Source organism: Falco naumanni, chromosome Z, assembly GCF_017639655.2.
Source record: "Falco naumanni isolate bFalNau1 chromosome Z, bFalNau1.pat, whole genome shotgun sequence".
In the NCBI taxonomy this organism is placed as follows: domain Eukaryota; kingdom Metazoa; phylum Chordata; class Aves; order Falconiformes; family Falconidae; genus Falco; species Falco naumanni.
The window spans coordinates 49,689,846-49,714,868 of NC_054080.1; the positions used below are offsets into that span (position 1 = coordinate 49,689,846).

The following is a 25,023-nucleotide window of genomic DNA, read 5'->3' on the forward strand; positions in this document are numbered from 1 at the left end:
GACTCCCAGTTTTGCTGAAAAATCCACGTCATGGAAGCTGTAACACAGCATTACTTGAACAGCATTTTGTTAGCATACCACAAGGCATGAGCCCCACTGGGTGTGACAGGAGGGGCACAGCCAAGCCTTTAATTTAGAGATGGTCTTGAACCAAAGCCTCAGGTCCAGACAGCTCTCCTTTAAAGTTTCGTGATGTTTAACCTTGCTACTTTGCAGATTTCCTCTAATTTTAGGGCCCTTTTTGAGCAGATCAGAGAGTGCCCAGGAACTAAAAGCATGAAGCACTTTACTGGCTGAATAACCAATGCAGCTGGCTGGGGGAAAGACTCACAGACAGCATGCAAAGTTGTGCTGTGGGTGTGATGTTTGAGCCTCACTTTTTATATTATATCTTCAGGGTGTTATAAATGGGCTTGAAAATGTGCTGCTTTGTAGCACCTGTTTTGTTGCCGGAGGCAGCTGGAAAGAAGCAAGTTTGTTAAAAATTATTTGTGTTAGTCCTCTGGGGTTGATGCTGAATCCACTGTTTCTGCTTGAGTAGAAATAACCACAAAAAATCAGAATACAGCTCTTTTCCACTACTTGTCCAAAAGGCTTGGCTACCAGGAGGGAGAAGTTTTGTGTTAGCAGGACAGGAAAACCCTCTTCCTCAAGTTTCTTTTCAGAACTCCAGGCCTGAAAGCACCTGAAATCTGGCAACTCCTCCTCCTCTCTTTTAATAAGTGTTAGTAGGATGCAGTGGAAGTAGCTCCTGTTACCACAGACAGTTTCTATCTTTCCTTGACAGGATGTGATAGATAGGACAGAAAGGGATGTGCTTGCTACAGGACAGCATTTGCAGGTTTGTACTACAGTCTGTCAGCAGCAGACGGTGCTTTGTATCCTCCTCCTGGGTAATAATTAACGATGTTGCCTCACCTCTGTGCTGAGGGCAACCCTCCTATCCCCAATCCTCCCTCACAAGCACAACCTGGGAACATTTTCAGGTGTGTTTTAGACTCATTCATGTTACACACCATTGTCCAGCTTCTCCAGACACCAGATCCTCTAAGCCCATGAGGATCTCCCACTGGAATTATTTGAAGACCTGGTGTGAGAAGGAGAGAGGGGTTTAGAAAGAAAAAAAGGAATCCAATCTTGGATGTAACAAATAGGTTTATAAAGCAAAATTGTACGCTTATTTTCTCATCAGATGAATGTTTGGTTTAGCCTTTTTTTTTTTTTTTTTTTTTTAATCTAGTACCCCATGGCCTGTCAATCTGTTTGGTTATTTGTTTCATATTGTGTTGGCCCAAAGTGATGCTAGGTTTTTACCCTGATCTGCTGCCCCATCTGTCTGTTGGTGTATCCCCGGGCACATACATGGATTATAGGGTAACCCCATTCCTCTCAGGCCCATTGCTGGTGCCATGGGGCTCACTGACTCTTTGTGGTGTACCCTCACGACCATGTTTTGCTGCACTCTGTCTCCCAGATTCACAGAAGGGAAAACTTGTTAAGTCCCTTAACAACAACAATTTGGTAAAAGGTTTTCTTTCCTTTTCTTTTCTTTTTTTAGGGAAATAAATAAATAAAATGCAAAAAAAGAATTCCATTCCATTTATATTTTCCATAAAAGTCCTTGCCTCTGTGAAGCAAAGTCTGTGATCCCCGTGTTCCTCCGTTTTCACTGCTTTTCTCTTCAAGATTTTCCACAAGTCCCACAGCAGCGTGACTTGAACTGGGTGAGCTGGCAGAGTTTGAGCTGCTTCACTTTCTCACAGTACCTTGTTGTGTCTCTGCACTCCACTGCCGAAGGGGAAACAAAAAAGGAGAAATGGTGATGAAGCAACAAAAGAAGGGTTTCTTACCTAAGAACATTCTCTGGGGTGGCTGAGAGGGGGAACCAAGACAGCTTTGTGTTGGGAGGTCTCACTGTAAGCATGAGCTTGACTTGCTGCAAAGACTCAATGGGGACTTGAAGCAGCCAAAGGCTCAAAGGTGAACATGGTGGGCAACCTTTGCTTTCAGAGCCTGAGGAAAGGTCTCCTGAAGCTGTTCCAACACTCTATCTTTCTATCTATCAGCATTTTAGGGAGGCTGTAGAAGTTTCATAGCCATTGTTAAACCAAAGATGAAGTAGTAAATACAACTGGAAACTTCTTATAACTGAGCATCTCAAAGGCACTTTGGCCAACCTTTTGCATTTGAAAAGACAGCGTGTGGAGTGTCACCCCAGCTGACTGGGTGTTGTGTTGTGTTTTTCATGCATGTGTTGCAGAACACAGCTGGGGTGAAGATCTTAAGACAATTTTTGAACTTCCCTAGGACTTAAGTCCTGGTATCATTTGGAATGGTTTTGAGGACTGCACCCTCATGCTTTTAGCTTCACACGGGACGTGTTCAGTATGCCTGCAAGACCTTGGGTATGTTGTTGCCTGAGGGAGTCCCACTTCCCACTGCAAAGGCTGGAAAGGGGGATCATCACAGGGCAGTTGTACAGCCCTCTCCAGTACCGTCTGTGCCAAGTAACTCCGCTGTTGTCTAGGTGTGGGACATTTCTATATAGAAGAGGCTAGAGTAACAAGAGGTCTTGCTTGGTACCTGTAAGCTCCCTCAGCCCTTCCACTTCCATTAGGGCATCCCACCTCAGCTCACAGGTTTGGATATATGAAGTCTACTTTGCCTTTACTGAGAGGGAGTATCAAAGCTGGTGCAGCCATAGGCAGGCACAGGTGTGTTCTGCTGCTGCTTCTGTGATGATTGCACAGCAGCCTCCTTGCATGCTAGAGGATGGGATCTGCCCATAAAAATCAGCACTTGAAGTGAGACAGAGTAAATGAAAAGACAGTGATTTTAACTTGGGCTGCCTGGTGTTTCCAAGCAGCCTGTAGTGGTTCATTGCTTCCAAACAGGCACATCATCTGTTCTTTTTCAATTTTTAAAATATTTGTAACTTTTGTAGTCCTTTGGCAAGCCCGGTTAGTTGCTTGTCACCTGAAAGCAAGCAGCCTCCACTCGAGGAATTCCCATTATCAACCCACCTACTGGATTTAGACATTGTATTTTAACTATAGCCAGCAGTCTGTTTGTGATTCATGATTTCTTTCTGTCTGTACTATTAAGGGGAGGTTAAGACTGCATGAGCCATTTCACATGGTGTTAGCAAGGAGATGCAATCCCGGCGCTAACACCACTGCCAACAAACCACAATGGGCACCACTCCCTGCTGGGCTGCTGAGTTGTGGACACTGCATTTTGCATGTGCTTGGGCTGGAGGTTCCCCAGGACACGTAGCTGCAAGGTCCAGTGCTGCATTTCTCAGAGACAGCTCTGCCTTCTTTCCTCCCTCCCTCCCCACTGCCTCCCCTCCTCTCAGCAACTTACCGTTTTCACAGGGTGTGATGTTGCAGCGCTGCCAGTTTGCCGGCCGTGGCCTCCAGGAGCAGTGATGCTCCAGCACTGGTTTGTTGGTGCGGACGTGGACGCAGTCCACGCGGCGGGACTGGAAGCCGTAGTTTCCACATGTAGCCGTGCAGACGGTCCACAGACTGACCCTCCAGTGCACGCCACAGACATCAGTCCAGCAGTTCTGGGTGCTCAGTGGCCTGTGAACAGAAGGGAGGTGGGGGTGACCCATCACCACGCTGCCCAGGGAGCAAGCAAATGCCACTCTAGGTGTCATGCAAGCTCTGGGGGCAGCAAGCTTTGCATATCCCAAACACAATTCACTCAGAAGCACCGTATGGGTTAGCTCTTCAAAAGGCACAAGTTGGGGTAACTCTAGTATGCTGAAAGGCAATTTATAAGTGCACTTAAGGACCAGTGGTTGCACACTGGTATAGCACTACTGGTGTTAAATGACCATTTGAACTACTTGAGGATTTGGCTGAAATGTCCCCTCCGTGAAATGCCAAACCAGAGGTCCACTGAAAAGATAAAGTGGCAACCATAAGACCCAGCAGGCCTTTGTAACTTTTGTATGGTTTTACAGCCAGTTGGGAACAAAACCGACTCTCTGAAGCCCTCCTTTTCCCTTCAATACAGCCTAACAGAAGGTGCACACTTTTTTCCACCTATTTGTCGCACAGATAATGAAAACACATGAGTGGGAGCTAAAAAGCCAATTATATTAATTTTTAGTCATGATCAGGCATGATTTACATAGCTAAGCCTCATGTTAACTAGATCTGTCTTTACCATGTTGACAGTGGAGTTTAGCTGCAGGAAAACAAAAGCTGTGGAGTGGCCCCCCCCCCCCCCCCCCCCCCCCCCCAAGTTGGAGCTTGTGTTTAAATAAGAAAGGAGGAGACTGGCAGCTTCAGAAGAGATAGCACAGCCTTTCAGTCAGGATTTGGCATCCTAGAAGTCTTCCCAGTTGTTGTCCAACTGGTGTTTTTTTGGGCGCTCATAGGAGCAAACAGCAAAGTTTGGGTTTACGCCTGGTGAGGTTTGTATCACATAACTGTATGGGCTGCTGCATGACCTCTGTTACACAGAAGAAACCCAGAAGTTTTCAGTTAAGTCAACTAGTCCATTCAACATCTCCGTAAAGGGTTTCAGACATAAGATTCCTGTCCTACCTCGGTAAGGCACTGCACTGATCAGATGACACAGAAGTCCCATCTTTGGTCTGGCAAAATATTTGCCTGTGCTGTACAGCCAGTCGTGGTCCAATGCAAGGCCCGTTACACTGCGAACACAGAAAAATCACTTAAGGGAGGTAAAAGGCAGGACATGTTCCCCTTTTATAAGACTGCTGGGGAAATAAAATGTGTATGGCTTTGCAGTGACTTTTGAGATTTCAAGCACTTCCTGCAGCTCTGCAGGCTTTGAAGGTTGCACGCGCAGCCATCTTATGCCCTACCTCACTCTCCTCCAGCAGCATTAAAACTGCATTTCTGTATCTGCTCTGCAGATTTATGATCCCTCCTCTTCAATAGTACATCTTAAAGTACATCTGTTACGCCAAATAAAATGCTCTCATGTCATTAACCAAGATCCTGTGATCCATACAGGAAATCTCAATACATTTCTTTTATTGTGTTTTGCAGCTTGTACTACCACAATTTCTGGGCAAATAGTTAATAACCAAGAATGCATTGAAGGGAAAATGTATTTCACTCCTTTTAATAATTCCAAAATATTGCAGGACAATAAACAAAAGCGGCAAGTGTGAAGAACACAGCAGATCTGCAAGCTTGCTCCATTACTGAGGTTATCCTAACCTGTTCAAGCTTATCACTCACATGTCTACGGTTCAACTCTTCTAGTCCTCTCCTTTGATTAAATCGTAATTAGCTATAGGTGTGAAGCATGTCTCTGTGTTCTTTTAGAATTATATCAGCTGTTAGGAAACACTTTGTTTTTCTAAACATCTGGAAATTATATTCAAGAGCATACTGAGGGTTGAAGAAAGGGACCTTAGTGTGAGGGAGGAATTTTTGCCGGAGTGGGCTGCTGACCAATCGGTCTGTCCACTCCACCCCTCCGTCAGTAGGAGGTCTATCCCTCCTTGACAACCGGGAGAGAGAATCAGTGGCTGCCAGGTTCCCAGTTGCTCCCAGTCAACGCCCTCATTGAGCAAGGTGGATGGAAATGTTCAATGGAGTATGTGGAACACTTCTGTGATACTTGCAGGGGTTAGTGGTCCTCATCACCAACAAGCCTGAGTCACTAGTTTTAAAAATGTATGGGATTACACAGAGGAAATCAAAATGGCATTAACATTAAATGAAGAAAAGTAATTTGTTGTAGAGGTGAGGGTAGAGCAGTTAGTCTGTTTACCTTCCCAGTGAATTGGGGAAGTTGGTCACTACACCTGGGCAATGGACCCGTGACACCACCAAGGAGGTCACATCGATCCACTGAGACAGTGGTACATTCCTAACTAATCAGGTAACCGTCTTCTGGCTTGGAGGCTAAGCTGTATAGAATCATGTGGGACTTGATTTTTTTTTTTTAAGCTAGGTAGAAGAAATATTATATTATAATGCACAGAGGTTAGGTCTGACAAATTAATTCAGATCTCTTTGCTTGTCTCAGACAAGTATGATGTCATGGGGAACAATATAGCCCATAACGATACACAAAATAAGGATGAGGTAACTGGCTTTTTGGAAGGATAATCGAGTCATTACCTGGAATGCCACAGGGAGTGAAAATTTGCTTCTTTCATTTAAGAGGATAATTCCAAGCTTTACTTAAAAATGTAATACAATAACTCAATCATCTTACATGAGACAAATTTCCAAAATGCACAGGCAAGAGTTAAATGATGTTTTCAAATAGAGAACAAGTTCTAGTAGCTAAACACACTTTTTAGTACTAACATTGTAAAAAACTCTGATGCAGTGCAATATATTGTGCATACTGTGCAAATACAGAATGCAAGTGGTTATTAATAAAAAATTATTGTATTACCCTAACTTCTAATACAATGAGCCATCGTCTTCAAACTTAGCATGTGCTAATTAGAAAGGAAACAAAATATTTCATGATAGCTAACTATACATCCACACTAACAGTTACTACTCTGAGTAATTATTTTCTTAGCCTTTTCTTGCATGGTAAGAAGCCTCACCTCTGTATCTTTACCGGACTCATCATTTCAATTAGATATACGACTACTTTGGTTTTGTCAAATGCTTTTTCTTTTTCCCTTCAAAAATGTTAATTTCACCAAAAGTAAGTTAAAGTAGTATTGGTGTCTAGTTTAATGTCTAGCAAAATTTCCTTCTGTGGTTTTAACTCTGTCTCTCATTCACCCTGGAAGGCAATACACCCATGTAAATCATCACTCTGGAGATCTTCGGGCTAAAATATCTGAGTTTTTATCCCTAAGTCTGGACTGTAGTGGACTTGCCAACCTTCACATATGGCTCAGTCAAGCTGAAGTGGAGAGGAAAGGGAGGAAAGCGTATAGTCCCAGGTTATAGTTGACTACATATTGACACGTGTCTTTTCAGGAAATCTCATCTCTTACAGAGACACGAAGACAAAACTCTTCTGTGGATTCCCAGCATAAAGTGATTTAACTCTAAAAACTTGGACCATTTGCTATTTATGGAGTGAAGCTTTTTAACATCTGATCAGTGTATGAAGCTGAGAAAATTGTATGAAGGAGAAAATTTTAAGATTTGCAAACCAGCATGAAGTAGTTTGAAAATGCTTTTAGCCCTCCATTCTGCTTTTTGTCGTGAAACAAATCAAGAAAGCTCCCACTTTTTGCTGTTCTCAGGCAACACCAGCAACTTTGTAAAACTAGGTCATTGTACAGTCCCCCTGCCCCAAGCCTATTACAACCATCAGCTGTGATCCTGCCAGCTAAAACTGAAACACACTCACTGGGTGGTAAGGGGAATAAAGACATGGAGAAGACTATTTCCCAGATGTGTCACCAGTCACTACAAAGAGGAGCTGTAGACCTTTCCACTAGGGACGATACAGCAGCCTGCAGTAAAAAGTCCGGTTCACAAGCAGCATTTTTAAGAATTGTGGGAAGCTACAGAAATCCAAGCATGCAGTGCATCAAATATAGAGTTGAAAGAGCTGAACAAATTAGTTGCCCCCTCAAAAGCCCACAGATCATAATGTAAAGATACCAGGGTGCAAAGTCACTCCTCCCACTTTCTGTCATTGTTTTCTAGCCCACACTATGGGGCTGTCCTTGGACTACCAGCTTGTTCCTTACCTGACTCCAGGAGGAGGCCACCCACTCAACACAGGGCTGCCTGTTACAGTTCTGTGCATCCACAGGGCGCTTGGAAACCTGGGCACAAGCCTCGTTTGACATTGGGACAGAGTTGCCTTTTGCTGTCAGGCGCTGACACGTCACTCGCCGCATCTGGATGCCTCCACCGCAGCTCTGCGTGCAAGGAGACCACGACGTCACCATCCATCTGTGAGGGAAAGACAAACAGGTCAGGGAGGAGATGCATGCCACCCTCTGCAGGATCACTGGTAATGCAAACAGGTCTGTATGTATTGGACCAAAGAAAGGCAACAAAGGCTTGGATCATTTAGGGTGCCATCCTGGAAAGTGCTGAGTGCCTCAGCCTCCCATAGCAGTCACTGAAAACTGCTCAGTGCATGAAAGGTGAGGAAACAGCACATTTTTAATTAAATTATCTTTCTCAAGGCTCTTTGGGACCAGAATTCATCTTCTAGCCCTTAAGGCTGTTTTTAAAGGCTTAGTAAATACCTCTAGCCCAGGCACAGGGGTTGGGCACGGCTGCTCTTACACCACTGTGCCTCAGAGACACATTGCTGGCTCCAGTCACTACGCCAGGAATGACCAGCCCATTTACGCCCCTTAGCAGGGAAAACTATCTCCATAAATTTGCTGGAGTATCTCACAGGCCACTTGATACTTGCTGCTGACAGAATAGCTAAAAGCCTGCTGGGTCCTGCTGGTGTCTGCCCACTCTGTTTTGTCCCTGACAACTGGGATAACCCAGAAAATGTTGCTCAGGGATGGGACCAATGCATAGTCACCCCAGGGACAAAGAACAACTTAATTCTTTCGTCTCAAGCTCAGACCATGCACTCACAAGCTGGGGCTGAGACTTTGAATTCTGTGTGCTGGGGTGTAAAAAACTCCTAGTAAAAAGCCTGTAGCAACAGCAAATAACAGTCCAGGTCCAAACTCTTACCACAATAGACAACACTTTTTGTCTCTTCAAAGATCGTCAGGTGAAACACTTATACAGTCAGGTTTGGGAATAGGTAGCAACAGGAAGGATGTGACTAAGTACTAGTTTTCTGATGAATTTTCCTATGGTCAGGTCAGCAGTTTGCTTCATTAAGTTTCAGGATACTTGTCAGGATTTGTATGTTATTGAGAGGAAAATAGTGCCTATCGCAACCCTCAGTATTTATGACTACTTTACAAGATAGGCAATAGATGTCCTCCAGGCCCAAGGAAAGACATCCATTGCTATTCCTCAGCCTTCTGCACATGATTAACTCCTGTGGTCACAGAAAGAAGTATAAAAACGTACTCCCAACATGGAAAACAAAAACACTGCTACTTTTTTTCATGCAGTTTGTTGAGGTTGAATCTGAGATTTCCGCACCCCTCATAAAGCTCTGCTCTGCATTTCAATCAAGTTTTATTTCCGAGCTCACATCTCAGCAGTTTCTTGGGAGCTGAGGGAGGATTCTGGGTTGTGTTACAGTTCAGGGAAGTTATAAAAAGACATAAACCATTCCCACAGAATTTATTGCCATCACCAAGGAAAACTGCTGCTAATGAGTGTGTTTCATATATCACCAAATCTCTTTTGGTTTCCTTCTTATGACTCAGCTGACAACTCAGAAAACATTTGCTTGCAAAGAGGGGTAGGTAATTAAACAGAAACTTGCCATATACCCAAGACACAGCAAGAGTGGTAAATCTGGCCACTTCTCATCAGATTGCTTAGCACCTCTCCTTACCTCAGCTTAGACTCTTTTAATACAAGTCCCAAATCACTGTTGAATGACAGAAGTTGTACTAACTTCCTTTTGAGATCCTGACTACTTTTAAGTGCTTGTATACTGAAACACACCATGTCCACAGTGGAAATAAGGCAGATGAAGGAGTAAAAAACCAGAAAAATATGGAAAAGCATGTTTACATATCTCAGCTAAGGAGCCACTGAATTGCATCAGTAGGGCAATTTTTAACATGGAGTGAGTATAAAACTGCACTGATTCTGTGGATAGGCACTCAGGATGTATTCTTCTCTGCACCAAAGAGTGTCAAAGAGGAAAGGGTTTTAAATGGGGAGGAAGTAGTAGAGGAAGACCTAAGTGTAGTCTGAAGTCTTTCATGCTGCCCTGGCTTCACTGTATGTAACAGTAAAGGAAAAACAGGGGATTGCACAGGCGAAGAGTTACAATCCTAAGGAAACCACAAGCCAGCGGTCACCAAAAGGAGCAGTCTGATCCCTCTTCATCTGCACTAGATCTGATGGGATGTGCCCATTTTACAAAAGACATTTTCATTCTGCTAAGGGAATTCACAGCTCCAGCTCCAGTCCTGCCCATTTTGATGGTCAGGCAACACAGGGACTCAGAATAAACCCCCAGAATAGCTGCTAAACCTAGCTTCTTGTCTGTTACACTGTTAGTGTAAACTGGTATGAAGCCATGTGGAACACCAAAAAGATATGACCCTTCAGTTCCTGGGTGACGGAACTCCCTTATATACAGAGCTCAGAACTGGCATGATACTTGCATTCAACACAGAGTGAGGCTGGAATCACCCAAGACAATTCAAGCTGTGAACTTTGCTAATAAAAAGTAGGCAATAGCCTCTCTATTGTTTTCTAAACTAATTACTGGAGGAGTAAAGTCTCTTTCTACCAGGTACTATCAATGTTTTCCACAAATTTTGCTACAAATTCCCAGCTGTTAAGGTTAAGCACTCATAAATTCCCCTGTAGCCATGACTTTTCTCAAAAAGCACCAGAGATGCTGCAATGGCATGATGTCCAGTTCAAAGAACTCTTTAAGCACATCTTAAAAGCATGTATGACATTTGAACATGAGACAGACGAACCGTGAAGGGCAGTCTCTCCTGTTGCATGCGATGGGCTGCAGGACTGGCTTGGGCTTCTCTTTGCAGTGGGATATGTTGACTTCATCCCCATCCAGTAAGCACCTCAGCTGGGGCATCTGCACACCTTTGTGGCCACAGGAAGCTGAACAAGCCATTAGCTTGTCCACTGACCACTGGTATTCTGCCAAAAAGTACAGGAGAGACATGTTAACACTTAAAAACTGCCAGCAAGAAGACCCTTAGAAAAGAAAGAGTCAGAGGTGTTCTCCAGCATGAAATATTTGGAATCAGTGTCTCATGTGAAGGGGAATTACCTATGTTTACAAGGAAGCATTCAATGAGCAGAGAAGGAACAGGATTCCAGCTGAGGTAAGCCACTGACTGTCTTTGCTGTAACAAACCCAATTTTTTGATGCTTAGAAGCATCAGACATAGAAAGTGAATGACATGGAGGAGCAGTTAAGCTAAGTCCAGTTCCAGTGACACAGAACATTGCACCTATATTTTTAAAGGGATGTGTTTCAGTGAAGATGTGGTTAACTGCAGTTACCAGCAGCATCTACGATCTTACAGCAGTATGTTTCTCGCCAGACAGATATATAGATCATCCATTCTGAAGATGCATGGGGGCGTTGCAACACAGTTAAGTTTTATGACAAAATTTAAGGAAAGTTACATTTTTTCCATCTGTCCATATTTTGTCCATCTTCTTCTGTCCATTCCTGACAACCGGAGCAATGAAAACTGCATATTCTGTTCCATCTCATCTGCACTGCTCTGTTCTGTGGCTATATCACCTTCAGCTTATTTCTTGGGTATATGTAACAGCTGCGTCCTTTTTAGAAGTGAAGGCTTTTCAAGCAAGAAGAGACTCTGAAACACTGACTTTAGCAGATTAACAGAGAGGCTTCTAATTTCAGGTGCTCAAACTGTGACACCTCTGTCTTGAATTTCTGGACGAGAAAGTTGTCCAGACTCAACAAGCGTAAGTGTAGCTTGAATCAGTAAGGTATGTTTTATGCTCAGCAGGCCAGAAATGTCAGGTGTTGTTTTGGTAAAGTAAGACCTAAGACACTGTAAGGTACCTGGTAGTCCTGCAAATCTATATTCATAGTGGTAAAACATCAGACCATCTATTTCCTGTTGTGCATGATATTCCTGGCCTCAGAGGGGAGAAATCCAGGACGAGAAAGGCAGTACAAGGAAGTCCATGGCAAGAGCTTCACAGGGCAGATGGACTGAAACTGGAAGGTTACCTTGTATAGCCAGGGACGTTTTTTGTGTGAGCGAGCCAGCCTCATTCTGAGCAAGGCAGCTGAATTCACCATCAGGAGCATCACTGATGTTGAATATCTGAAGAATACGGCCTGCTGCCAGGAGGCGATGCTGCAGGCTGAAAGGCTTGCCAGAGTAAAGCCAGGTGATGTTCGGGGTTGGATGCCCATCCACAGCACAACCTAAAACACAGGGATATGAAAGAAACCTGTTGAGTACTGAAACTAGTGAAAACTGCTTTGAAGTGGTCAAAATTAGGGGAAAAAGCTGATTCCATCCCATTTTCTCATAATGAAAAATGGAAATACTGTGGTAATAAATATCTTCTCATCAGCTGAAAAAAATATCTATCCAAAAGCTGGTTAAGCAGCCATATGAAAATTGCAGATCAGTTTGGAAATATTTATATCAAGCCTTCTCAGATTCCCATTGTTTTGGATCATCCTCATTTTAGTATTGAGAAAAGTGAGTTAGAGAGGTTACACACCCAGTATAAGGTCAAGGAGCATGCTTGAACAAGCAATAGAAACAGAACTTGGTCTCCAAATCTCTTATTTAAACCACAGGGCCACCTTCTTCTTTTGTTTTTCATATTAAAAATCAGAGTTTTTTCTAGACAGTTTTCACAAAATTCTTGTTATGCAAAAAACTGTTGAAAAAACAAAGAGCTAAAACTGAGCCTTTAGATCAGGGGTCCTCAAACTATGGCCTGTGGGCCTGATATGGCCCCCCAGGCTCCTCAATCTGGCCCCCCGGTATTTACAGACACCCCCCCCCCCCGCCGGGGGTTGGAGAAACCAAGCAGCCGCAGATGGCTGCCTGCCACTGCATCCGCGCGCCGGCCCCCTGGTTAAAAAGTTTGAGGACCCCTGGTTTAGATTTTTTTTGTGACAGCAACAGGCAATTCTCCAAGCAACAACCAACCAAAAATTGCAACTGGAAAAGTATCTGCTGTTCAGAAGCATTGTATGGGTACGCCTATGGATCATCAGCACAGCTGTTGGGGTGTAGGTTCAAAGAGTTCTTTGCTTATTAAGCTGAAGGAGAGTATCCGTAAGATACTGTTTCCTGTGGTCCTTATACCAGTGGCACACTTTTCCAGTCATGATGAATTGCAGAAGATTTGTGAGACTTGTATATCCTGGGAAAGATAGCTAAGTTGCCTTACATGTCTCCTGGCAAAAAAGGAAAGAATTGGGCAATTTCTGTGGTGCAATGCATCCACACAAATTGCAGGAGTGGAGAGTCAGAAAAGCTAAGTGCAGGGGATGGCATATTACTTGGACTGCTTGTGGCTTAGGCTACTCCTTCACTTGCATGCATCTCACTGGTACATGAGAGGTCTCGCTGAAGTTTCTGTAAATGCAGTCTGTACTGATTGTTATACTGCAGCTTTACACTTTTGTTTATATTAGTATGTATGTGTAATGAATGACTTATTGTATACAAAAGCCCTTCTGAAAGAAGTATACTACATAACATACATAACATTCACATTGGCACTGTTCAAAAGGCATTGGGTAACAAAAGGAAGAGTACAAATTTAAAATACTATAAGATGGAAGGCTGTTCTAAGATTAAGAAATAATTCCACCAGCTGGTATTTCTTCATTGTCATCTCCATGTCATTTGATTATTATTTATTATTCACTGAGACAAATGAGGATGTGAATATGATGCCTTTGTAGCTGCATTACACAATGAACAGACACTGCAATGTGACATTTTTGTTACTGTTCTTCCTCTCATTCTTCTCTGTCCGCCTGAGATCCTCTGCTAATGTATACTGAGCAAGTACTGTTCCTGTGAGAGAGGTAAGATGACTTAGAGTTGCTGCAATCAAGATTGTATCTAAATATACATTTTTTCTTTAAGATTTTTTTTCCTACACCTTACTGAGGTGCCTATCACTGCAAGAATAAAAATACAATTTTCATTAACCTACCCAGGAAAGCTGAACAGTTTGATTTCCAGCCATCATCAAGACCAAATCCTAGAGACTTGAAGAGCACATTACTTTGTTTAGGAACCCTTGCTACCCTTTTTATTTTGACTTTGGTCACCCCCCTAAACTAACACTAGGGACTGGGCAATGGTAGTCTTTGCTTTTGCTACTAATCATACCTCCAATTACACTATTCCTATGCAGAGGATGCTGCCTTGCCCACAGGAACTGAAGCTTTCCTGCTCATACAAAGCAGAAGAACTCATAAAAGATGGAAAAAGCCAGTGATGATCTGGGGCACATCCTAGCCATTTACATGCTCAGAGGTAGATCCAGGGACTAGGGAGAACCTATCTGTCCTGGTTTCAGCTGGGATAGAGTTAATTTTCTTCTCAGTAGCTGGTGCTGTGCTGTGTCTTGGATTTGGTGTGAAAACAATGGGGATGGCACATGGATGTTTTTAGTTGTTGCTGGGTGATGTTCGTACTAAATCAAGGACTTTTTAGTTTCCTGGGCCCTGCCAGCCCGAGGGCTGGAGGGGCACGGGGAACGGGGAGGGCACACAGCCAGGACAGGTGACCTCAACTGGCCAAGGGGTATTCCATACCATCTGATGTCATGCTGAGTATATAAACCGGGGGAAGAAGAATGAAGGGGGGCACATCTGGCATTACGGCGTTTGTCTTCCCAAGTAACCGTTACGCGTGATGGAGCCCGGCTCTCCTGGGGATGGCTGAACATTGGCCAGCCAATGGGAAGTGGTGAATGAATTCCTTGCTTTGCTTGCGTGCACTTTTGCTTTTGCTTTACCTGTTGAATTGTTCTTATCTCAACCCTTGAGTTTTTCTTTTCTGATTCTCCTCCCCACCCCTCTGGGTGAGGGGGGAGTGAGTGAGCAGCTGCGTGGGGCTTGGCTGCTGGCCAGGGTTAAACCATGACACCCTCTGCCACTCAGCAAGATAAATACTGGCCCTCTCACTTGTGCAGTGGCTACAAGGGTCTTTACCGTGTCCCCTGTTGCTGACAAGCTCTGTCTGCATCCACAGCAGGGAAAGGTGTGGGCTGGATAAAGCTGCCCTTTGGGGCTGCTTCCCTCTGTGTGAAAGAGGTATTGGAGAGAGCAAGGGCTCCCCTGCGGAAGGTGAGAGCCACACACAGTAGTCTGCAGTTACAATGAGAATGTTTCATTGATAAAGAACTAGTTAATGCAGCTAAATTTTAATAATAAAGGAAAAAAGGGGAGAAAAAGGCAGAATGAGAGAGTGCACTCTGCTCACAGTGGTCTCCCCTCTTTCTTTTTTTCCACTTTCATTTATAAGGTTAAAGAGTCTTTTTTATTTGTTTTAATTTCCTTGGCAAGGTCTAATGCATTTTTACCCTCAGCAGTTCTCTCCCCAGTGCTCACTTCCTGACCACAAAGACACAGCTTTCTTTGCTACTCAGTCCTTTTTCCTATTCTTGTAAGCTCTGTTATTTATTCCTGCTATGCTTCATTTTACATTATCCCTTTTGTTCTGAGTACTGACGTGTTTTTTCCTACTCTGGTGCTGTAAAACAACTCATGCAACTTCTAAGATACTCATTCTCAAGTGAATGAGTGACAAGAAAGATTTCAGCCTCACAGGTTTAAGGCTCCCGAAGTTTAAACCATTGGAAAACAATGGAATATACAGGAAATGGACAAACTTAACAGTAAGTGGCTGTATGGCTTTTTCCTACAGTATTCTAATTTTTTATAGCTTGCTTGTCTTTTAAGATAATTCCAGGGATCTCCACAGGTCAGCATATAGCCATGACAACTGACAAAGACATGCTGTGAGCTCGTTTTACTCTGTTTGCAATCAGTCTGCACATGATAAATGAAGAAACAGAAAGGTCAGTTTGATGTTAAACACAGAGAAACTGAGATTTACTTCAGTATGCATGTGATCCTAGTTCATGCCTGTTTTTCTTTAAACGTTTTATTGTCAGGCAAACCAATATAATCTTCCTAGTCCTGACTATTTTACTTATCTTGTGTATTACTTCTTCTTCCAAAATGTATATATAAAATATTAACTAAAGGAACAGCCAGTAATCAATAATATGGGGGAAAAGCCCCCAAACACTATTCCTCAGGCACATTCTACCAGTGAGTAATTATTACTTTTTTAACATTTAACAATAAAACTTATACTAACACCTATCAATCACATTTCACAAGTGACATGTCCTATACATTTCCCATGCATATGGATGCATAAAAGCTATGTTCCATTAATATCCCATTCTCATTTCCCAGGAATAATTTTAATACCATTTAATGCAGATCACCAACACCTATTCTCTATTTTCTCCCAACCCTGTGGACACTGACCGCTTTATCCTTGCAGGAGATCAACACCTGTCCCTATAACACCTGAGATGGAAAAACTGACTTTATTTCCAGACAGCACAGCTATTGCAGAGGCTTAGTGCATCAGAGCCCTTAGGAGGGTGAAGGGGGAACATTTTTTGGGGACTGTTTCTGAGCAGTGAAAGCTCTGGCATGAAAGAACTCTCCTCCTTCAGTCCTTAAGCAGTTAAACACTGCCTTCAGCCTCCCTTCCAAAGCCTACTGTGACTCTGAATTAATTAAAGATAGGATGAGTCACGGATATGCAAAACTTGGAGAGACAAACAAAAATCTAATTAATATTACATCTTTTAGTAGGGAAAGTGTTAATATTCCAAGGATAACAAAGGGATATTTGGAAAGGGAAGACCAATGTTTCACAACAATGCTGATAATTTCTTGAGAGGAAAGAATAAATGCACAGTGCAGGCCGAATTCAGTTGCCCATTATACCTCTGCAGCACTTTCTGTATGACTGCACAAAGACTCTGGGTACTGTGCTAATGCTAAGAGAACAAAATACATGGAGCATGCATCACTCTTTCACTTGCAGACTTGAATGACAGAAAAAAACCAGGTGCAAATGCTGTTGATTTTAGGATTCCTTTTTTTAGCAGCCTGATACCTTATATCAACAGAACTGTATAGAAAGCAATGGTGAAAATAAACAGATTTTGCAAGTACTGAATACAGTTTGTAAAACAAGTAAAAAAGAATTACAGGATTGCCTTTAAAAAGAATACCTATTCCTAAAATATGAATTATTTTCATGCATTCATTTTTGTCTAACAAATAGCTCTGTAATTTACTACTGGCCTGCTGATTGATCCCAGGCAATATTTCTAATGTTTTTTGAAGATGGAATCTGAGCAAAGACTTCAGGTCAAGATGAGGCAGTTTCTTTGAAATTTGTTTAAACAAAATAGTCCTTCAGTCTGAGCAAAACAATCTACTTAGCGTTCCAACTGCAGCCCTGAAGCTGCTGTGTCGTGGGATGTGAGCTCACCTTTTCCATTCTCCTGACAGCTAACCAAGGCACATGGAGGTGCATGCTGTCTTACCTGAGGCCAAGCAGTGGAGCTGGAAATCAAACTCCTGCCTACTTAGGCTTAGGCCAATGCTTTCATCTTTGGAAATTACTTCCTATTTAAAAGACAGGTCTGGGTAGCAAACCACATTGGAGACAAACACACACTGTGGTGTATGCAGTTTGGATCCATTGGTATTAATGTTCATCAACATGTCTGCAGTTCAGTTTTACACTCTTGCTATTCATCAGTGATCATTCTTTGCAAAATAGGCAAATATTTGTGCTCCGTCAGTTCAAAATACTTTGAATCAACAGCAACTAGAAAAGGCTGAATTTGAAAACAAAATAAGCATCCCAATTGGTTAGGCATATGTTTCAGGACACCACAAAGTACAATAAATGTAGCACAGAAAGCCCACAGAAAACTTCAGGTAGACTTACAAACCGGCAGGTCTATGTCCCTGCCTCTGCAAGTCGCAGATATGTACCTAGCAAAACATAAAGCTGGGAGATAAAAGAAGATTGCGGACTACTATCTGAAATGCCTAGCAAAGGAGAAAAGAAAGGATTTGGCAGCAAAATTATTAATTATATTAAAACTAAAATAAAGCAAGCTAAAAAAATACTCTGTGATTCTCTCTATATTTTACTGAATGGACAGAGAAGTGTTGTAGACCACAATACACTGCATTAAAATGACAAGTATAATGGAGCCACAGGATTTGAAACCTGAGAGTATTTCCATTCTATCTCTACATTCAAAGAGTTGAAGTATAATTTCAAAACAGAAGCAAGATTAAGGATGAAATGAAGAACAAAATGCTTGGAACAAAATGTAGACAAGCCACAGATCAGCCTCCTAGTAGACAGAAGCTTGGTGCTGAACTACAATGTTGTAGTTCACACTGTACTACTGTGTTGATGCTATGTAGGTGGGCTCAGACTGGCACTGAGATGTGCTGCCCACATGTCCTGCCATACCTGATTTTCTCCTTAGGTCACTGAAATGAGAAATGCATGCTAAACCTAACAGAGTTAAATTTCATTCCATCCTGTATCTAACATAAGGAAGAAAATTTGACAGGATGTATTCAACTTTTTAAAATGCTATCAAACCAAATGAAGGTAGGTAAGTTCACGGCTGAAAATCATATGTATATAAATCCTGTTTTGCTGAAGTGGCAAAACTAAGTGACAAGTCTATCGTTTTATGTGGGAAGATTTTTCAATACAGTACAAAGTGTAAATTTAAACAGACTTTTAACTCAGAGTGTTATGCAAATTACTTCCCAGTGCTTTCATACACTGAATGAAATAAAACTTATAAAAGGTAATGTGATCCTGAAAATCCCCAAAAGAAAGAATGAACGTTAATACAAGAATAACATTTATTTGTAACAGGTTAAAGGAGGTCAAATGAACACGATTTTATGCTAGTCCAGGAAAACCATGTATTGAGGGATTCTTGAAATAGGCCAATTCAGCTGATGACAGTAGCATTTTAAAAAAAGGAAGATATTTTAAATATCTATTTATGGCTCCAAAGGAACAGTTGAAAACTACTAGACTGAACATATGACATGGTTTTTAAACAGTTCTCAAAGCACCTAAACTGGTTACTCAATGCCACACATGCTGTTATCAGATAACATTTACATAGCATTGTAAATTTAGACTGTATTCAACGAAAATTGAGTTAGGCCCAATCCCTGCCCCACAGAGGTTGTAAAAACTGTTCCCAAACATACAGCTGCAGAGCGGGCCCATTAAAAAAGCAAAGGAATTTTCAACCCCTGGTAGTAATACTGTTTTCTATAAAATGATTCTGACAATCAGAATCCTATACACCCAGAATCCTTTGTATTAATAAGGATTGGGCTGAAAACAATCACCAATGGCAAATCATGAAACCAAAGCCTAAGAGAATAGATACAGCATGCTGAAATGATCTCCTGGGCTAACCCTGGTGGGTTAATTCAGTGCATGACAAAAATGGAAAAGGAGTACCTTTCAGTATAAACTTTTGCCTCACCACTGCTACAGCCCCAGGTTAAGTGTACAAGTACATTTACAGGAGAAAAATAACTCTTGAAAGAGTGTTTCTCAGAGGAGGTAGAGGACAGATAGAGGCAGGAAAGCCGGTGCTGCTGGCTCCAGAAAGGCTGTGACTTCTGTCCCATTAACGAAGTGCTTTAGCCCTTCAGGAGAGCTTCTGAGAACCAACACGGAGGGAGAGGGTGCTTCAAAACTGAGAACGGATAAGTCCTTCAGTTGACAGGTCAGAAATCCCACAGTGTTTGGAAACTCCCTTAACACTTAGTCTAGAGCAAAACATAAGTTGTGCAAGAGGCTAGATCTTTTATGTGAAGGAGCAGACTGACAGGTCTTCAGACTGGGATACCTGTGGCAAATTTTATACCCCTGGTTATTCACCAGAACTTGCCTCGGTGGATCTCTGCATCATTTATATCTACATTAGAACAGGATCTAGGTCAGCGATTTTGGAAAAGCTTAGAGACACAAGTTCAAGGGCTACAACTCTTACCACAAACCCAAAATTAAAACTGATGTTTCCCCAGAGACCAGTGATACTATGTTATGTGGCAGCATTTTGGACCACTGCTGTAGATCAGATTAGCTCATTCATGGCACCAGACAGAAGGCAGGAAAAAAAACCAAGGTGGGAGATTGCCTAAAGGACCTTGCTCTTTTGACTTTGCTTTGAGAGCTTGGCAGCAGCAGGACTAGTGGATGATTGCCTGAAGAACAAACACTGTATCAGGGTGGTCAAAATGTTTGACCAAGCAGAGGTATCATCACATACCGTATACACTGAAATGTACACAGTATGCATATGCAAATGAAAAGCCACACTTTTCAATAAAATGTTATGCTGTAGTCTGATGTAGAAGGAAGATTCTGCAATCCTGTATGAACTTTATACAATATTTAGAATGCAATCAATGTGATAGAGCCTGATTGGGGAATTAATTTCAATGATAATGGCATACTCTTGAAATTAATGCTCATCTTTATAGAAAAGTCACTCACCTGAGAATTTTCCTAAACAGGGTGACAAGGCAGAATTTACACCAAGACAAAAATGGAAGTAATTGGAAAATACAATTAACAGGACAGATTACTGCATGAATGCACCTGGTGCTTTATCCTCATCAGAGTGGAAGTATTTCTGGTATAAAATAAAGTTGCTAAAAAAACCATTCTTTAGAATTAGAACTACTTTTCAAACACGATAGTAAACTTACTATGGAGAGTGAGGAGATAAAAAATGATGTTGTGAAAAGTAAGTTCTCAGACAGCCATGATTTTAACTAATTCCTACTGCACAACTTCTGCAGCTGTCTTTTTTCTTAGGGGACAACAGACACTGGTTTAATCACAACTACTTGTGAGTTCTTTTGTTTGCTGACTCTGTGCAGACTGTAAATTATTTTGTATTTTGCATTTCTGCTTCCAATTTTAATGAAGTAGTAATTTCCAAAACCTAGAAAAATTTAGAGCAGGCTCATGGTAGAGAGAGGAGGGGCAAAAGGGAGTAAAGGAAAACTTATGTTTCAAGAAGATATACACTTGCTCTTGAGTATATCACCAACCATTGCAAGAAATTTGTACTGGTGAGATCAGTTGGGTTCATCTGGATTATTTACTGCTTTTCACACTGATTATGATCAAGTATCAGTCCCATGCTAAAATGTTTTGGCACAAAAGCAAAATACATAGGAAACAATTGCACCACTAACTTCTCTTGCTCTGCTGAAAGAGTTTGGTCCTGATCATGCCATCAGTTTGTTTCTTCTCCTAAAGTAGTCAGCAGCACAGAATTTGACTGACTATAATGCACCCCAGAACATTCAAAAAGTTCCATGTTAATTTTTCTGTTCAGTGTGACATCTAGATAACCGTTAAATCTGCAGGTAGGCAAATACCAGCCACAGACTTGAAGAGGTCCCCTCTGAAAAAAAAACCCCAACAAAAAACTAGACTGAAAACCCTCCTGAACTTTGCACCTTAGCTCTAATGCAGTTGGCCTTTTCGGAATAAGAAATTTATTCATACTCAAAAGGCTGGCCATTGCAAGCAAGGTGGCTGCCATATCTTTCCATTCTGTTTTCTGGGGCTTCTTCTGGGCATCTAAGTGACTCTACTGGAAAGTTAATGGGGTATACTATTAGCAGTAAAAGAAACATGAGAGGGAAATACTGGTTTTGGTAAGGGCAATCCTTTGCCACTTATAAGTTTAAGCTTTCTGTTATTACTTTGTTTTAAAAACAACTTCATCGCTAAGTAACATTGGTGATTGCAGAAGAGGAATTTTTAGTCTAGCTTTTCATCTTCTGAAATAGCAGTGAATTTGGCACCTAAGCTGTTCTAACTCTGTGGTCATTGGTGGTAATGTACAAAACCAAAGAAATCTGTCTTCTAGGGCTGTGTTTGATATGCTGGCAGTTAGTAAAATCATGTTCTGATTTGTGAAATGAATAAATATGATATGGAAGTCAACAGGCAGAACACAATAAATATAGAGCTATACTTTTCTGGTCATAAAAAAGTACATTTTCTCATCTAACATTATGGCTATTTTCAGTATCTCCTAAAAATCAGGACTTTTTTCTGCTAAATACACAAAATTGGATAGATGTAGCGTAGCCTGGAAAAGTGCAAATTCAGAGTCCTAAGTTGGGAATGACAATAGGTTCCCAGCAAACAAACTGGAGAATATACATATATGGAGAGATAAAAGGGATGGGAACCAGATTCCAAATAATTGCCTAGGCTTTTCCCCATAGGTTTACTTCTATTTCACATTCCCTAGAATGACCACTATGCTTCAGGATATGCATTGCGTTCATTTCATCCAAAGAATAAAAACAGAACAAAGGCCAAGAATTTACATAAAGATGGTATCTCCTCTTTCAATCAAAAAATATTGCTGGTATTTTTTTTTTCTTTTTAGCCAAAATATGAACATTTCATCAGGATACAGTTAGCCTTAAAAATATACATTGCAGCTATACACAACATCTACCATTATCTCAACATTTATTTCTTCTTAGATGTCTTCCCTTTTAAAAGACATTGCTTAAATGTTGCAGTGTGTCAAGCAAGAGCTAGATATTTTTTTTTGTTTCAGTCCTAGTTATCTTAACTGTTTATGCTCCCATTTCTCTTCAAATTTGTGAGCTTGTGCTGCATTCCAAAATAGAGATGCATCCCTTCCTCTGGATGCCTCATAAATACAATCCAAAACCTTTATTTAATTATATACAAAGTGCAATGCAACAATACCCCTTCCTTCAATATATGTATTCTCAAGTGCACATTATATTTTCAGAAATCCTCACCCATGGGTGAGGATTTCTGAAAAAACATGTGGGACATGAACCTGAAGCTTTGGGGAAATGTGTTCACAGACATTTTCTGTGCAACTCCAAGGGTTCATCTGCAACAAAATATTGGAAAAAGCAACAGATGCCAAGAAACACTGTGCTGTTACAGGTATAGTAGATTCTTCTTCAACCTTTTTTCCTTCATTATGACATTTTACAGGTTTGTCTACATTTCTATATTCCTAGAAGTATTCATTTCTGACATTTCTTCCAATGCTCCTGCAAGAACCCTCACTTAAATATAATTAATATATATAAGTAAAAGTCATTAAAGCTTCAGCTTTCACTATGCCACATATCTACAATAAATACGTTATTCTTCTGTGCTAAGATAAGGAGACATTTTTATATCACATTTTGTATCCTTTGACAAGGCTGCTGAGGTTTCCAATGAGGTCACAATAAATTTGAGAAATTGTAGTGCATCCTCACTAGGACCTTTAGACTTTCTTACTGAAATGTCTTCAAATATGGGAAACAACAAGCTTAAACTGAAATGAAAGTAAGTATTCCTGATAGGTCCAAAGACTTTTCTGCAGGACTGTTAGAAGTCAGAAACACCATGCAGTTTTGCCAAAATTAACACTTACAAAGCTCAAGATACAATGATACTTGTAGCATAGATAAAGAAACTCTACTGAAAATAGATGAACTTAAGATGTTCCTTTAATTCAAAAAGATAATTCCACAAAGTAATCAGGACTTAAGAAAAGTCAAATGGTCATGAATGTTGTTAAAAAACAAAAGTTCTTATCAGGTGACAAACAAAATTTCTTTCCGAGGACAAGTGCAGACTTTCTCATAATACTTTCATTACCAACATTCAGGAAAACTTTTCAAAATTTAGAGTCTCAAAGAAAGAAACCTTAATAAGACTAAGTTCTAACATGAAAGCTTTCTAAAGAAATATAAATTGGTGTCACTCTAGAAATTCACTGTATTCTGTATTATGTGTGATACAAAGTCTTCTTGTGTGCCTCCCAGGAACCAAGGACATCAGAAAGTGCATGACAGCCTGTTGCTCATTACTGATTGTCAGTCTGTCTACTGTAAAACTCAGAAATACCCCAAAACTCATAGGTATTCAGCTTCTGCTTTGCAGGAAGTCCTGTCCTTCAGATGTGTGACGTGTAGATAATACAGAAATGTCTACTACATAACCTGTCAACGTTTGTTTGAGGGCTGGGGAGGACTGCAGTACTCTACACATACTTCCAACAGTTGTGGAGGAGCAGGGTAAGCATCAATATGTGCAAGCCACTCTCTACATCATGCTCTCTAACTGGATGACAAGTTGAGCCTAGAAAGCTACCTGAAATCTCCACCCTTTAGAAGTAAAAGTAAGAAATACATAAGACAAAGATGTTTCTGTAAGCTCATGCAAAAAGATGTTTTACATTAGATATTGATGGGCAGGTTGCTGACTCCATTGGGCAGAGCATGGGTCTGTAACAGATCTTTTCCTCTACTTCTAGAGTGAAGGCACACAAATGACTGCTGAATAGGAAGACCTCTAAAGCAGATATGTGTTATGACCCTGACCTTCAACCTCTGCAAATCCCCTGAAAATTATGTGGAAGAAACAGACAGGAACTGACTCCAGAAAGCAAGTTCTTTGTTTCAAATGGTTGAAATTATGGTGGAAGCATTGCATAATTCCACTTGTAAAAGAAAGTGCATAGCATGTAGGATAAACTGGAGGCTCAAGTTCTCCCCTTTCAATTCAGCTTGTTAATTGTTGTTATCTATTATACAGTTGTTAGTTTCTAAACAAGTTCTTTGCAAATTTAATCTTCTGTTGCTCTGCTAATACACTCTGTTTTTTTTCAAGGTACAAATCCAGTGTTTAATGAAGTTTTGATTCCCATTTTTCTTAAACCCTGGCAAACCCATACCTGAGTTTATCCAGGTTTCTAACATAATTTTTCACCTTTGGTTTCTTTTAACTCCTTTAAAATATAAAGTTTCCCGAAAGCTTGCTTACCACTCCTTTTCTTGACATTTCATTCTCTGGAGGTGTCCTATTTTCCTTCTCCACTCAACAAAACCTCATATGCTTAGATTTCCAAATACCAAGTCTAATTCAATGCCTTCTGAGTCCCAAGAGATGCTGGTGTCTGTCAGCAGTAGAACAGACACGGGACTTTATACATAGTAATTTATATACCTAAAGTTCTTACATGGGGAATCTAGAGCATGTAGAGCAAACACCCCAACACAGTCAATGTTGAAAGACTTAACAGGATTAAAGTCAATTGGCTGGGTGGCAGAATAGAAAGAATTAGTGGACAGCTTGTAGAGGATGTTGTGGACAGACAATACAGACATGGGTCACAGACATACAAGTTCAGAAATTGTTCACACATTGGTGTTTGCAGCTGGTGCTTAGAATCATATGCAGATTTTCTTTCCAGTGTAGCAACATTTCAAGCAAAGGTTAGTTATGAAGGTGTCACTGTAGTCCAT

The 25,023-nt window shown here is 41.2% G+C and overlaps 1 protein-coding gene across 1 annotated transcript in view; it reads right to left on the minus strand.

Annotated features, from left to right (window-relative positions):
- Positions 1-1,212: 1,212 nt before the first annotated feature.
- ADAMTSL1 (ADAMTS like 1) overlaps positions 1,213-25,023 on the minus strand; it is a 176,271-nt gene continuing 152,460 nt past the window's right edge. Inside the window, exons 24-29 of the mRNA XM_040578858.1 lie at positions 11,782-11,982; positions 10,526-10,706; positions 7,673-7,880; positions 4,563-4,672; positions 3,367-3,587; positions 1,213-1,788 (exon numbers count right to left, since the gene is read on the minus strand). Coding sequence (XP_040434792.1) covers positions 1,682-1,788; positions 3,367-3,587; positions 4,563-4,672; positions 7,673-7,880; positions 10,526-10,706; positions 11,782-11,982 — 1,028 coding nt within the window. The 3' untranslated portion in view covers positions 1,213-1,681. The remainder of the gene's footprint in view (positions 1,789-3,366; positions 3,588-4,562; positions 4,673-7,672; positions 7,881-10,525; positions 10,707-11,781; positions 11,983-25,023) is intronic.